Source organism: Phyllobates terribilis, unplaced genomic scaffold (assembly GCF_046119375.1).
Source record: "Phyllobates terribilis strain yellow unplaced genomic scaffold, ASM4611937v1 Scaffold_1__5_contigs__length_1240528914, whole genome shotgun sequence".
Lineage (NCBI taxonomy): Eukaryota > Metazoa > Chordata > Amphibia > Anura > Dendrobatidae > Phyllobates > Phyllobates terribilis.
In genome coordinates, this window is record NW_027362761.1 from 906,756,179 (window position 1) to 906,772,889 (window position 16,711).

The 16,711-nt window shown below is 40.1% G+C and overlaps 1 protein-coding gene across 3 annotated transcripts in view; it reads right to left on the minus strand.

Moving 5' to 3' along the window:
- Nucleotides 1–790: 790 nt before the first annotated feature.
- BBS7 (Bardet-Biedl syndrome 7) overlaps nt 791–16,711 on the minus strand; it is a 66,696-nt gene continuing 50,775 nt past the window's right edge. For 2 of the 3 annotated variants that reach the window (XM_073641215.1, XM_073641221.1), the window contains 8 exons: nt 16,256–16,330; nt 16,112–16,177; nt 13,491–13,630; nt 12,728–12,892; nt 12,464–12,573; nt 11,878–11,981; nt 9,068–9,191; nt 791–2,302 (listed from right to left, as the gene is read on the minus strand). In XM_073641215.1, coding sequence (XP_073497316.1) covers nt 2,169–2,302; nt 9,068–9,191; nt 11,878–11,981; nt 12,464–12,573; nt 12,728–12,892; nt 13,491–13,630; nt 16,112–16,177; nt 16,256–16,330 — 918 coding nt within the window. In that variant the 3' untranslated portion in view covers nt 791–2,168. The remainder of the gene's footprint in view (nt 2,303–9,067; nt 9,192–11,877; nt 11,982–12,463; nt 12,574–12,727; nt 12,893–13,490; nt 13,631–16,111; nt 16,178–16,255; nt 16,331–16,711) is intronic. The other variant, XM_073641225.1, reaches the window with a different exon arrangement.

Genomic DNA, 16,711 nt, shown 5'->3' on the forward strand with positions numbered 1-16,711 from the left:
TAACACAGCCAAATAATCAGCAGTATTTACGTGCTCAGATCTTCAGACCAAAATGCACTACCGGGGTGCAGCAGACCCAAATAAAGATGGCGGCTACACAGGTGCAAAATACTGATGAGACAACCACTCACAACCTACCATTTCAGGGAGGGGGTGACTGCTTAGCAATTGAATTGCATACAAAAAGGCTTGTATAGGGTGCTGTTCACACTTGGGTAGTTTTAATTCTTCTTAATGTGGCTTTGCTTTTTGTATTTAGTGTAGGGATTCGTAAGCATGAGGACCCCTGACGTGGGTTACGAGCTTACGTATTTTGGCCAAAATATCTACTAATACCTCATATAATATATATATGCATTTTTGCACTTTTTTATTCCGGGGTGCAGCCGGGCCCATCAGCGCTGGTATTGTAAACTGGGGTGTCTGTTCTCATGGTTTGCACTTGGATAGTACCGGGCAGCCCGCCTAGTCTAATAGTATGGGCGTAACTAATAGGCTGTAAGCCGGATACTGTGCACTACCCTGGTATGAACAGCACCCTATACAAGCCTTTTTGTGTGCAATTCAAAATGCTAAACAGTCACCCCCTCCATGAAATGGTAGGTTGTGAGTGGTTGTTTCATCAGTGTTTTGCACCTGTGTAGCCGCCATCTTTATTTTGGCCTGAAGATCTGAGCAGGTAAACACTGCTGATTATTTTGCTGTGTTTTATTTGAAGCTTGTGTTTCCTTCTAACGAGATCTCTTTCCAATAAAAAATATTGTTTAAATGCAGAATAATAAATAAAGCGGAAAAGACAAAAGCAGCATTTATTGTAGCACACGGAATTATGACTAAGAACGAATGTAACACGTGCTTATATAAAAGTACATGGCTCTATAACAGCAATTCTAATGGGGGCCTTTTACACGTGAAGATAAAGTCGAAAAATATGGATTGTATGTAACAAATGTTTGTTTTTCCATAATTGCTCACTTTTCTTTCCCCTCGTTTGCACTCAAGGAGATAGCACACTCTCAAGCGATAATTTAGGTGCTCACAAAAGACACAATCACTGACAAAGGAGTAAATTCACGCTGATCGTTCAATGGCTGCACTGCACAATGATTGGGAGCCTTTAGTTGATCTAACGATTTTTTACACAGTAATTATCTTGTATGAAAGGAATAGGACCTCAGAAAATGACCTATTGGTTAATCCCGATTTTTGTGTTACCACCTCTATGCACAGCTGATAACACAGAATCCACCATTCACAATAGATGTCACTGCTGCTCACGATGCTTTAGACACGATCATCGCTTCAATACAGAAGAGTCTGTTCATTGTGGCTAATGTACATGTGCATTTCCTGAAAAAGCAGGACGTTAGAGTATAAAAAAACCTGAGTGGCCAGTGTGAAAATTACAAGATTAATTTGTATTTTTAATTCAGATTATAATATGGGAAAAAAAAATAAAAATTTTTGGCCATTGCAAAAATATATTTAACTGGGATTTCCGGTTCTTTGTTCTCAGCCCGGGGTCCAGCATTGAATCAGTGATGTCTGTTATCGTGTGCAGCGTTGATGTCCTATTGACAGCGCTGCAGCCAATAATTGAGCTCAGCCTGAGTTGATGGCTCGCGGCGCTGAGTTCAATTATTGGCTGCAGCGCTGTCTACGTGAGGTCAGCCCTTGCAGCCAATAGCCCACATTGAAAACAGTGGTAAAGACTCTGGACCGGGTAAGGGCATGTAAAGCACACCTTGTTTTCACAATACACAAAAACATGATTTAAACAATTGGGAATTTTCTGACGACATGTTCCCTGTAAGCTGCTTGTTTATATACAGCTTTCTGTTCAAACTTGTCTTTTCTGTTCGATTTTTTTCCTGTGAATGGGGCACTGTAAAGCCTCCAGGCAATTGTTATTGAAACTCCCTGACACGGATCCAATCAGCTCCTCTGATTCATTGGCCCCTGCTTTCATTCTAAACCTCTGCATTGTTAATGAGGTTTAATAGCAATCACAAGTCAGCACATATAGAAAGGTCCTAATGTAAGAAGCAGCTTATAGTCATTGCCGGGTGTGAATAATCTAACACAACAGAACAGTGACATCACAACATCTCTGTATTATAAATACTATACACAACTAATATAATTCACAGTCCATTGGTAAGAACTATTTATTGAGTATCAAAAAATGTCATTAGAGCGTTCTGGTCATAATTGTCTAAAATCTCCAGTAAGAGCGGCACCTTGGATTTCACATTTGTGCCCTTGAATTTGAACTTGTCAATGAAGAGGTCGGTGATCATGCCTAGAAAACAAAGGAGACAATTCTATAAATACTCTTATACTCCATAGCAATATGGCTTCTTTATCCACAAGTTAATGATAGGAGTGGAACAAAGCGTCTTATTGAAACTAAACTAATAACATAACTATTTGATAAGAAATCTGTATTGAAACTTAAACGACTTAATCATACAAAATCACAATTTCAATGTATGCGAAGACCAGCGATTAACGTTACCTGGGATTCTGTGTTGTAATCTATGGCTGTTACTTCTGGATTAAGTAAATACGGAGATTTTAGTTTTAGCATTGGAGTTTATTAATTGCTAAATCTGTATTTCTATTGGATCTGCATCTTTACTGACAAGACCTACTGTAAGGCTGTGACAAAAAGGAAGACCTGAGACCAACATCAATAAGGACGGTGAATGTGCCGCTGCCATTGAACTTCCTGAAAACCATGGAAATCAGCATCTGACACATTTCCGAATATAAGAGGTTTCATACATAACTCTCCCATCCTTAAAGGGGAACTATCATTGGTTAAAAAAGTTCTATGATGTGACAGGGTCTGCAACGCGTTGCTGATCAGTGGGGGTCTGGATCCTTAGACCCTCACAGATCGCTCAAAAGATTCCTCTGAAGCGCACAGTTCCAGTGTGAGATGAGAATACAGAGCGGTGTACGGGCTCAATAGTGAATCTATGGGCTCATTCACCAAACTCTGAACAAAGCAGTGGATGGCCATAGACTTATTATTGAGCTTGTACACTGTTCACGTCAGAGAGTAGTCGGTAGGGGGTCTCAGGATCCAGAAGCCCACTGATCAGCAACTGATTGCAGCCTCTGTAACATATTAAAGATAATCTGTCACCAGGTTTTTACTACCCTGTCATGGAGGAGTATGGTGTGGAGGCAGAGACATTGAATCCAGCTGTGCATCACTTACTGGGCTGCTTTCTGCAGTTTTGATAAAAATTACTTACTGAAGATCTACCAGTTTTCTGAATGTGGAGTTCTGTATAACTCGACCACACCACTGATTGACAGCTTTCTGTGTGTACTGTGCATGTACAGAAAGCTACCAATCAGTGGTTGGGTCAGGATTTTTACAGAGCTCATGAATATGGAGGACTACATAGCAGCAGGATTACTAGTGATAATCTCCTGATGATAAAACAGTGATTATATCAAACCTACAGCAGGCAGCCTAGTAAGTGATACATTGCTAGAATTAGGGCTTCTGTCTCTACATCATGCTGCTCTCAGATTGGGAGGCAAAACCCTTATGAAAGAAAACTTTTTACAAATGATAATAAATATAGGATAAGCAGCCTTATGCTATGTTCCTAAGTGCAAAAACACTTCATTCCTTCCGCTGCGTGTTTTCTGCATAGGTCTGCACCAAAATACGCAACAGCTTTTTTTTTTTTCACAACATTGTTCAGAGGTCGTTACCAGCCTGCTCACACAGGCAACGAACAATGGTGGGATCAGAACGATCATTGTCGTCAGCAAATCCCCAGTATACATGGGGCAGTGTGCTGCTGATAATGATTTTTTTCAGAAACAAAAGTGAGACGATCGTTCGTTGGGCGAGCACAGGTATATTTACATGGGCAGATAACGGTGAATTAGAGTTCATATGAAGGCTTGTACACCAATTCTACTAATGCATGTGAACCATAATACCACAGTCAAATAAATACAGATCTAAGCAATTCTGTTCCTGGTATATATGAAATTACAATAAAATTATATGGTGGATTTAGTTTAATTTATTCACCCCCCAATAGCGAGGTTAGGTAGATTTCATGTATATTTGTGAAATGTCTTGAAACCTTACCATTGGAGTACCAGAGTAAAATAAACTATGGATGTGTGTTAAAGGGAATCTGTCATTCTGTCACTAGGTTTTTGCTACCCCTCTGAGAACAGCATAAAAAGGGACAGAGACCCTGATTCCAGTAATGTATCACTTACTGGGCTGCTTACTGCAGTTTTGATTTAAAACGGTTTTATCTGCTGCAGATCTTGCAGTTTTCTGAATGCTGAACTCTGTATAACTCCGCCCACACCACTGATCGGCAGCTTTCTGTGTACACTGTGCATAGACAGAAAGCTACCAATCAGTGGTGGGGGCGGGGTTACACAGAGGTCATGAATATGGAGGGGTACATGGCAGCAGGTATACTAGTCTTCTAGGGATAATCTCCTGCTGATAAAACAGTGATTTTATAAAAACTACATTATGCAAACAAGTATGTAACACATGGCTGGAATCCGGATCTCTGCCCATACATCATGCTGCTCTCAGATTAGGTAGCAAAAGGTTGGTTGACAGATTCCCTTTAAATCAACCTCTTGTGTTCCAGGTCCCTGATATTTGAAGGGTGCCTTCTCCAAACTGCCATTTTGAGATCTCTCCACAGATGTTCTATGGGATTCAGGTCTGGACTCATTGCTGGCCACCTTAGAAGTCTCCAGTGCTTTCTCTCAAACCATTTTATAGTGCTTTTGGAAGTGTGTTTTGGGTCATTGTCCTGCTGGAAGACCCATGACCTCTGAGGGAGACCCAGCTTTCTCACACTGGGTCCTACATTATGCTGCAAAATTTGTTGGTAGTCTTCAGACTTCATAATGCCATGCACACGGTCAAGCAGTCCAGTGCCAGAGGCAGCAAAGCAACCCCAAAACATCAGGGAACCTCCGCCATGTTTGACTGTAGGGACCGTGTTCTTTTCTTTGAATGCCTCTTTTTTTTTCCTGTACACTCTATGTTGATGCTTTTTCCCAAAAAGCTCTACTTTTGTCTCATCTGACCAGAGAACATTCTTCCAAAACTTTTTAGGCTTTCTCAGGTAAGTTTTGGCAAACTCCAGCCTGGCTTTTTTATGTCTCGGGGTAAGAAGTGCGGTCTTCCTGGGTATCCTACCCTACAGTCCCTTTTCATTCAGACGCCGACGGATAGTACGGGTTGACACTGTTGCACCCTAAGACTGCAGGGCAGCTTGAACTTGTTTGGATGTTAGTCGAGGTTCTTTATCCACCATCCGCACAATCTTGCGTTGAAATCTCTCGTCAATTTTTCTTTTCCGTCCACATCTAGGGAGGTTAGCCACAGTGCCATGGGCTTTAAACTTCTTGATGACACTGCGCACGGAAGACACAGGAACATTCAGGTCTTTGGAGATGGACTTGTAGCCTTGAAATTGCTCATGCTTCCTCACAATTTGGTTTCTCAAGTCCTCAGACAGTTCTTTGGTCTTCTTTCTTTTCTCCATGCTCAATGTGGTACACACAAGGACATAGGACAGAGGTTGAGTCAACTTTAATCCATGTTAACTGGCTGCAAGTGTGATTTAGTTATTGCCAACACCTGTTAGGTGCCACAGGTAAGTTACAGGTGCTGTTAATTACACGAATTAGAGAAGCATCACATGATTTTTCAAACAGTGCCAATACTTTTGTCCACCCCCTTTTTTAGGTTTGGTGTGGAATTGTATCCAATTTGGCTTTAGGACAATTCTTTTTGTTTTTTTTTTCATTGAAGACAAATTAAATGAAGATAATAATACCAAAGAATTTGTGATTGCAATCATTTTCAGGAAGAAACTGAGTATTATCTGACAGAATTGCAGGGGTGCCAATACTTTTGGCCACCACTGTAATTATGCATATTGCTTTACATTTTCCCAAGTAGATAAAATAATAAAATGGTTATTTATCCATACCATAAAATCTTCATGAAAGGTATTAAAATTAGCATAAACATAACAGTTACACTAATATGTTCGCTTTATTTCTACAGTTTCTATTTAAAATCCCCCCCCAGTTATGAAAATCCTAACCTGAACGTGGCATGTAAGCTTACTTCAACAGTGGCCCACATAAACACATGGCACGTGTAACACACGGCAGCGCTGTACCAAAGGAAGACAGAGGCAGCTGAGACTGTAGGGTCTGTGTGATCATGGCTTGATCTTTCATCTTTGACTTGGAAATGGAGAAAGAGGATTTGTGTCTAGTAAATCTCAGCAGCTTCCCCTAAACACTGGCTGTCGGGCTTGTACTCTTACACACTGTTGCATCTTACATGAGTGAAGAGTTGGTAAATGGAAGGAAACACTTCCATCTTCTCCATGAAGCCTTTGTACATGCTTCACCACCATTTTTTACACTGCGGATATACTATTCTGATATGCAAAATTCACAAAGAATGATCATACTTTAAGAGTTTACAATAATCGAAAAACAACCAATGAGAAAAAACTCCTCTGGGTACAGAAAATCGAAAACAATCAATCTTTATTAGATATATGCATTCAATTAAAAGTACATTAAAAAGAGTTTAGCTGCAGAGACAAATATTCTGGTGGTCTCTAAATAGTATATCAGTGTGCTTTCTACAAAATATACTCTATGACTGAAGATATCTCAGACTAAATATAGATAAGAAAAAAATAATCCACAGAGAACTGTATTGGATGAACCATTAAGAGGTTGTCATTCTGATACAATAATTAAAATGATAGCAAATCTATGTATACAGGTGCATCTCAATAAATTAGAATATCATCAAAAAAGTTAATTTATTTCAGTTTTTCAATACAAAAAGTGAAACTCATATATTATATAGAGTCATTACAAACAGAGTGATCTATTTCAAGTGTTTATTTCTGTTAATGTTGATGATTATGGCTTACAGCATTATTCAGTAAAGTAAAATAATTAACAAAAAACACCTGCAAAGGCTTCCTAAGAGTTTAAAAAGGTCCATTAGTCTGTTTAAGTAGGCTCCACAATCATGGGGAAGACTGCTGACTTTACAGATGTCCAGAAGGCAGTCATTGACACACTCCACAAGGTCCCAGAGTTCCAATTTTCATTTGGAAATCAAGGTCCCAGAGTCTGGAGGAAGAGTGGAGAGGCAACGATCCAAGCTGCTGGAGGTCTAGTGTGAAGCTTCCACAATCGGTGATGGTTTGGGGAGCCATGTCATCTGCTGGTGTAGGTCCACTGTGTTTTATTAAGACCAAAGTCAGCGCAGAAGTCTACCAGGAAATTGTAGAGCACTTCATGCTTCCCTCTGCCGACAAGCTTTTTTGGAGATGGAAATTTCATTCTCCAGCAGGACCTGGCACCTGTCCACACTGCCAAATGTACCAATACCTGGTTTACAAAAACAGTATCACTGTGCTTGATTGGCCAGCAAACTCGCCTGACCCCCTGAATCTATGGGGTATTGTCAAGAGGAAGATGAGAGACACCAGACCCAACAATGCAGGTAAGCTGAAGGCTGCTATCAAAGCAACCTGGGCTTCCATAACACCTCCGCAGTGTCACAGGCTGATCGCCTCCATGCCACGCCGCATTGATGCAGTAATTGATGCAAAAGGAGCCCCGACCAAGTATTGAGGGCATTTACTGAACATACATTTCAGTAGGCCAACATTTCGGTTTTCAAAAACATTTTTCAAGCTGTTGTTATAAAGTATTCTAATTTACTGAGATAATGACTTTTGCGTTTTCATTGGCTGTAAGCCATAATTATCAACATTAACAGGAATAATCCTTAATTATTCTATGATTAAGGGTGCGTCTTGCCCCAGAAACGAACCAGGACTGAGGTTTCTATTTTAAAGTTATTAATTATGTGACCAATAAAACATAAAACTTAATTATTCTCTGGATGGATGTGCCACTCTTTTAACATACTTTTAATTGTTGTATGCATACAGTACAGACCAAAAGTTTGGACACACCTTCTCATTTAAAGATTTTTCTGTATTTTCATGACTATGAAAATTGTACATTCACACTGAAGGCATCAAAACTATGAATTAACACATGTGGAATTATATACTTAACTAAAAAGTGTGAAACAACTGAAAATATGTCTTATATTCTAGGTTCTTCAAAGTAGCCACTTTTTGCTTTGATGACTGCTTTGCACACTCTTGGCATTCTCTTGATGAGCTTCAAGAGGTAGTCACCGGAAATGGTTTTCACTTCACAGGTTTAATAAGTGGGATTTCTTGGCTTATAAATGGGGTTGGGACCATCAGTTGTGTTGTGCAGAAGTCTGGTGGATACACAGCTGATAGTCCTACCGAATAGACTGTTAGAATTTGTATTATGGCAAGAAAAAAGCAGCCAACTGTCTATTCAGTAGGACTATCAGCTGTGTATCCACCAGACTTCTGTACAACACAACTGATGGTCCCAACCCCATTTATCAGGCAAGAAATCCCACTTATTAAACCTGACAGAGCACACCTGTGAAGTGAAAACCATTTCCGGTGACTACCTCTTGAAGCTCATCAAGAGAATGCCAAGAGTGTGCAAAGCAGTCATCAAAGCAAAAGGTGGCTACTTTGAAGAACCTAGACTATAAGACATATTTTCAGTTGTTTCACACTTTTTTGTTAAGTATATAATTCCACATGTGTTAATTCATAGTTTTGATGCCTTCAGTGTGAATGTACAATTTTCATAGCCATGAAAATACAGAAAAATCTTTAAATGAGAAGGTGTGTCCAAACTTTTGGTCTGTACTGTATATCTAATAAAGATTGATTGTTCTAAATTTTCTGTACTCAGAGGAGTTTTTTCTTATTGGTTGTTATTCTAATATGCAGTAACATTTTTAGTCCAGCATGAAAAAAAATCCCAAGAAACCTGGAAAAGTGCTGGGCTACTGCACCCTATGATAATGCCAAGTTAACGATGCTGAACTAAAGCAGATGCTGTGTAAATCATTAATAGAGTGCAAAAAAAATCTTACCATAAAGCCTTTCAAGATGCGCTGGCTGTTTCTTGTATTCCTCCTGGAGCTTCTCAGCCTCCTCTAGAATACAGCGATATTCTGGGATCAGAAAGTCTGCGTTTCCTTCATGAACCTGAAGCTCCTTCCAGAATAAAATAATTCACAGAAATCAGAAAACTCTACTATACTGATTAACACTCATGGGGCCACGAGGCTCCATGATGTCAAATAGCTGGAATATTTCTGAAACCGCTTACAATATTGTTTGCCTTTGAAGGGCAGTTAAAAAAAACATGGCTATTTTAGTAGATGTGTATTTTTTTCTGGTGACGTCACATCTACAAACATCAGCCGGATCGTGTGGGTGCGCGGCCGGTATCATGAACCTCTCCTATTTATTAGAATTCTAACAAGACAAGTTGGTGGTACCTGCCAGCAGATACCTGACATTACAGCCCCAGTCACCTCCCGATGCAGAGCGAGCACAGCTGGAAGAGCCTTAAAGACAATTTTGGAGCATCTTTTCTTCCACCGTTATTACTTCTGAACACTTTGGAGAACACTGTGTATAATCATCCCCCCATCCCTTGGCAAAATATTTGTCAGCACTGATTGGACAGTGTCAGACTATGTAAGCTCTGACAGGGTGTAACTTACATAGTGTGACACTATCCAATGCAAATATTTCTCAAAAAAGACATGTCAGGAGACCGGACAGTTCCTCTTTAACTCAGTATGATTGTAGCCTAGTTTGATATTTAAAGGGGTATTCTTAAGTTGTCTCTTGAGCAGCTCAGAGCAATGTACTCTCCTTAACATCCTGGTCTCTGACTGGATGAGCACTCCTGGTGAATAGTACAACTTTGGTATTAGCAGAACTATAAAGCTCTGCACAAGGTCTGCTGTAACACATTCAGCCATCAGTGGTTTGTTCTGAGTGTTCACTCCTATCACTACATTTACACAAGAGATAACAGGACATTTGAACAAGCACACAGCGAGACAGGGCGAGCATACAGAGATTAGCAGACCTGCTGGGAAAGCTGCCAGTTGGTGATTTTGCAAGATTAATTGCAGCAGCTTGTCAGAAACTGAGAGGGAGGGAGATGAGCTGTATAGAAATCAATGGACTGGAGAGACCTTACTGGGATGCTAAGCGTTAACCTCTCTCCTGGAACTGAGCTGCTGCAGTTAACATAGCAGCTCCTATGACGGCTACATCACTGCACAGTAATAGTACAGCAGAATGAAGGACCTGTATAGATAGATTCTGTGAGGTACTAAAAGAGCACATGGTAAAAGAGTTAAATGGGCAGTAACAGAATCCTAACTTATAACAGGGTTTGCAGGCAGCCAGCATGTTGTCTTATACAAATTTGTCAAGATATGAACCAGTGCACAATTTAAATGATAAAAAATAGTGATAACATTTGGACAGTCATAAAATACAAGAAGAATATATAATATAAATGTGAAATTCAGAGGCACTAAACTCTAGGACAAGGTTCTCCACCGAAACAAGATGACTAACAGGATTATCAAATTGTGTGGTCAGGTAATTTGCTCTACCCCATAACCCCAGCTAGCCTGTGTTCTGAGATGCAGGGGATAGCCACTGGACATGTTGTCTGAGCTTTGGTCCGTCTTTCATATCAATACTTGGCAACCATGTTTGGAAAAATTGAATTCTGTTATTTAAAAATACCAATATGACACCATTGGCATTTATTTTGGCCAAAAGTCCTTTACAAGCATTAATACATTAGCTAGGATTGTTATTTCAATTATTTAGTAGGAAAAGACTTGTATGAGTGTCCTTCCTTTGCAAATTATACATAAATGTATACCCCCTAACGAAAGCTCGCACCAAAACACACATTGCTGGAGCTGGCGCCATTCCAGCAGGGGCAGCATATGGGTAAAGGTGACTTTGATCTTTGATTCTGCATTTAATTTCTTTTCTTTTTGTATTGTACTTACAGTCTAATATATTTAAAAACGTTATGCAACCCCTGTTGTGCATATTCATACTTATCTACCCTATTGTGATGCTGAGTCACTACTCACGGGCAAGCCGTGAGACAGGGTGGTCAGGAGGTCCGAGGTCAGATACCAGGAGGGCTCGTAGTACAGCGGGGTAAGACAAAGGCGAGGTCAGGTAACAGTCCAGGGTCAAATGCCAGGGAGTACAACAAACGGATAATCAGAGGGCAAGTCCGGGTCAGATACCTAAAGTCAGAGATTGTCAAAAGCAGAAGGGATAATCCATACGAATAGTCACAACAAATCCAACGTCAGCAACAAGATCAAGAAGTCAGACACAACACAAGCACACACACCTAACTAAAGCAATGCTACAACTGACACTGGACTGCACACAGCAACCCAGCTAAATAGATTGCAAATTGAGCAGGCTAGACCAGATAGAGAAGCAAGGCTGTCAATCAAAAGACTGACAGCCCAGCACATCCCAGGATCAGATTGGATGACTGGACTGTCACTCAAAGCGTCCCTAGGCCACAGTCAGATATGAAACCGTGACACCTATTTTACCAGAATATCCCTGTATACATACCTCATCTTTTGTCATCTTCCCACACTTCATATACTTGTGTTAAATTGTAACACACGTTTTTATGTTCTATTTTATTCTCCAGCTGTGTCTGTCACCCTCTAGTGTTTCCCCTATGTTTAACACTTGTCTTTTGTAGTATTGTTATAATAAATTTCTATTTATACTTTCATCTTGGCTCACACATTTCTTTATACATAAATGTATACCATGCTGGATATCATGGAGGCACGCAGACACATTATATATACTGTACCTTCAAAGCATCAATTAAATGAACCTTCTTAGCCAACAGCAGCTGGTACTCCAACTTTGGATGGATCATTTTGAGAGTATGGCCAACAGATTCTTCACTTATATCTGCTCAGGAAAACACAGAAAAGTGACTTCAATTACAACCTTACATTATACAGATGTTTTTTTTCATATAATTTAATATCTGTATTAAAGAAACTGATGGGTCAAAAAAATTTCATCCAGAAAAAGAAAAGATTTTTCATCCATACGCTATCAATAAGTCTGTCTCCGACACTATATGTTTTATATATTAACAATTAAAAATAACACGAGGCCAAATAAAGTTTTGTATGTTAGCTGCAATGGATCCGTTAGAATCAGATGGTATCCGTATGGAATCTGTTTTTTATGCACCTTTTATGTTTAATGGGCGAATCTGATCCGAAAAAAAAAGGATCCTACTGCATGCCAAGTTTTTTTTGCACTTGTTATTAATACCACATTCATTTTCACTAGTCTGTAAGTTTGTTTGGCACACAGATAAAACATATTCTTGTCTAAATGAATGCTAATTGGCAGCATTGGGTACAGGCACTGGATATTACCATATGATATATTAAGATTGATCTTCCTTTTAGTGGCTTCTTTAGATAAGACATCTTTTAGAATTGAAATTGTGGAAATATTGTCAGACTTGAAAACTCCTTCTCCTTTTCTGCAAAAATAATTAAAACATTGATATTACCGGAGCGAAATACAGTACTAAACTTCACAGCAGTCAACAAATCATGTAGGAACCCTACAACTGTTACACTAGACCCCTACAAACTAATATGAAGAAACCGCGCGGTTCTGCAAGAAATAGTTACCTGTACGAACATTCAAGCAATGTATCCAGGAAAGTATTCTGAAAGTAGAAAACAACATCTTCCCCAACTGGAGGCTTCTCCGGGACCTCGGGCAGACAAAACACCATCCATGAATGGATCTCCGCAAAGCTGAACTGGCCTGTCAGGCTCAATATATTCATAGGCCTGAGAAAAATGATACGTTTTATCTACACTTGATTAATAAAATGGACTATTGACATCATTTAACCAAATATTTGTCTGTTTAGAACATACATGCATGACATGTTACAGATACATGTCTTTTGTGCTTTGTTACATGGATTCAGTGTTGTAGGATTTAATACTGAGTATTCACCGTAGTCATTCTATGATTTTACAATGAATCGCAGGCGACCAAATGTCACGGAGGAGCCGTACCTGTCATTTTACTAAACTCCTAATATGGAAAAACCTAATATATATGGGGTTCTGAGTGTTGAGACATAAACATTTTGCTAGAAGGAAAGAAGAAGGAACCAGAGGTGCTTAGCTTCAATACAGTGCAGGGTATATAGTGTTAGAATATAGGCATTGAGTTCTTATGAAAGCTTCTGTCCCCTGTTTTAATGCTTAGTAGTGGTCTCCGGTATTGGATTTCCATCAATATAAATTTTAAATTTTTGACTTGTCTGTATGCAAAGAATCTTGAAGTTATATAATACAGCATGGTAAATACAATACTATTGGATGCGATATGAATAGTACAAACGTACGCCATATTTTCCCGTCGTCACTCATGTACCTGTTTTGATCGAAGACATGACTCCTCTGATGAAGAGACAAGGGTTTAATTTGGTATTGACGAACTTGGCATGTTTTCGGTTGGATTCTAGGTGTTACATAGGCCTGTAATGTTCCATACTGTCCTTCTATTGAGCGAATCTGTATGAATACAGAATTGCCAAGTTATATAGACAAGCTTTATGAATAATAGCAATTCACTAAATAGAAACATTGGTAAATCTGGGGCATCTTTTGTACTAAAGCAAAAATAACTATAACTTGTGAATTGTACATGTTCTTTTAGTGTGATAGCAGCAGCTTGTGCTCCACAGCAGATCTTCCCACTGTGAATGCTATAACGAAGTGGAAACTATGAGGTTATTATGTCAATTCTTCCATGTAATGTCCTTTGTCGTACTCTCAAGCATATCTCCTACTCTGTGTATGCTGTCTAATAAAATCCACCCACTGCCTTGTATTAGAAGAGATGTAAATGTTTGGGCACCCCTGGTCAAAATTACTGTCATTGTGAACAGTTAAGTAAGTTGAAGATGAAACTTTAGATCTCTAAAAGGCCTAAAGTTAAAGATGACACATTTTTTGGTAGATGAAAAAGTTTAGTAGGCACCCTTTGAGATTTGTGTGCTCAGATAACTTTGAACAATGTTTCAGACCTTAATTAGCCTTTTTGGGTTATGGCTTGTTCACTATCATTGTTAGGAAAGGCCAGCTGATGCAAATTTCCCAGCTTTATAAAAACCCAGCCTCCTCTAACCTTGTGCCAAAAACAGCAGCCATGGGTTCTTCTAAGCAGCTGCCTCAGTTCAAAATGTAAAGCCCCCGTCTCACATAGCGAGATCGCTGCTGTGTCACGGTTTTGGTGACGCAACAGCGACCTCACCAGCGATGTCGCTATGTGTGACACTTTGCAGCGATCAGGCCCCTGCTGTGAGGTCGCTGATCGCTGCAAAGTGTCCTGGACCATTTTTTGGTCGTTGCCCTCCCGCTGGTCAGCACACATCGCTGTGTGTGACCAACGGGACCAGCGATCAGGCAAGTAACCATGGTAAACATCGGGTTACTAGGGGCACACGCGCACTTAGTAACCCGTTGTTTATCTTGGTTACGAGCCTGCTAAAGTGAGCGCTAACCTCCCGCTCACTGTAGCAGAGTGGTAACCATGATAAACAACGGGTTACTAGGTGCGCGTGTGCCCCTAGTAACCCGATGTTTACCATGGTTACCAGCCTGCTCCTGCTTCAGCAGGCTGGTAACCAGGAGCAGGACATCGTGGAAAGATTCTTTCCACGATGTCGCTGCTCCCCTGATCGTTGGTGAGCCTGACTGTTTGAGAGCTCACCAGCGACCACATAGCGACGCAGCAACGATCCCTGATAGGTGGTATCGTTGTCGGGATCGTTGCAGCGTCGCTAAGTGTGACGGGGCCTTTATTAAGAAATGGCAGTTACCAGGAAGAGTGGAGGTCACGATGAGGGCTGGAAGACTAAGCACAAATTCAGTGAGAGCTGCTCATAGGATTGCTATAGGGGCAAATCAGAACCCCCGCTTTACTGCAAAAGACCTTCAGAAAGATTTATCAGACTCGGGAGTTGTGGTGCATTGTTCTACTGTTCAGACACATGCAGAAATATGGCCTTCATGGAGGAGTCATCAGAAGAAAACCTCTCCTGCGTCCTCACGATAAAATTCAGCGTCAGAAGTCTGCTAAACAAGCCTGATGCATTTTGGAAACAAGTGCTGTGGACCAATGAGGTTAAAATAGAACTCTTTGGCCACAATGCTGAAAGGTATGTGTGCAGAAAGAGGGCACAGAATTTCAGGAAAATAACATCTCGCCAACCATTAAGCATGGGGGGGATCAAGCATGCCTTGGGGTTGTGTTGCAGCCAATGGCACGGGGAACATTTCACAGGTAGAGGGAAGAATTGATTCAATGAAATTTTACCAAATTCTTGATGCAAAAATAACACCATCTGTAAAAAAGATGAAGTTGAAAAGAGGATGGCTTGTACAAATGGATAATGATCCTAAACACACATCAAAATCCACAATAGACTACCTCAAAAGGCACAGGATGAATGGCCCTCACAGTCCCCTGATCTGAACATCATTGAAAATCTGTGGCTAGACCTCAAAATAGCAGTGCATGCAAGACGGCCCAGGAATCTCACAGAACTGGAAGAATTTTCCAAGGAAGAATGAATGAAAATCCCTTAAACAAGAATTGAAAGACTCTAGTCTGGCTACAAAAAGCGTTTACAAGCTGTGATACTTTCAAAAGGGGGTGCTACTAGGTACTAACCATGCAGGGTGCAAAAACTTTTGCATCGGCCCATTTTACTTTTTGCAATTTTTAACATATAAAAGATGAAAATCTCTATATATTTTTTTTGCCGAAAATACAAAGGAAATGTGCCATCTTTAACTTTCGGCCTTTCAGAGATAATCTCATCTTCAACTTGCTTAACTGTTCACATTAATAGAAATTTGAGGCCAAGAAGACTTCTGTGACCGGCTACATACATTCTCCAGATGTCAGGCATTATTCTCACTATCGTATACATTTTATAAAAGAATGGTGACGTTAGACAGAATGCTGATTTTTAGCTTCACAATTACCTTCAGTTCTAGGCGGGTGGTGTTAGCCTGGCAGCGATAGGTAGCAAGGAGGAAATTCCCATTTGGCTGTGTAACAAATGTGACATGTTAGAACATACGTCAGAAATAAAAACCTAATCCTCTCATCTGTAAGAATGTCCTCACCTCATTGTCACAGCCACTAAAACTCACGACAGCCGAGTTCTTGTCAACATCCAGCAGATCCACGGGGACGTCACTCTGCAAATATCAAGAGCATCAGTGCTGGAGAAATCAATACGTGTCCACTAAGTGCACAGCTAAAATGCAGAACGTTCACGGCACAAGATCATATTCAGGAAAACAAGGTATAAATCCTGGTTATGCCTTTTTAATCAGAATGCACAATGGTAAAGGATACAAAATAGCTTGTAAAGGCATGATATGTCAGATGGTTCTGTAGTCGTAAACACAGATTAGGCTCTCTGCCAGAGATTACAAAAAAATGTTTTAAACTTACTGTAATGTATTTTTAACCCCTTATCTATCACCAGAAGTGTTTTTGCTGTGGGTATGAAAAGGGCTGTCTGGTCATAAGATACTGTATTGATGACCTATCCCGAGGATAGGTCATCAATACCA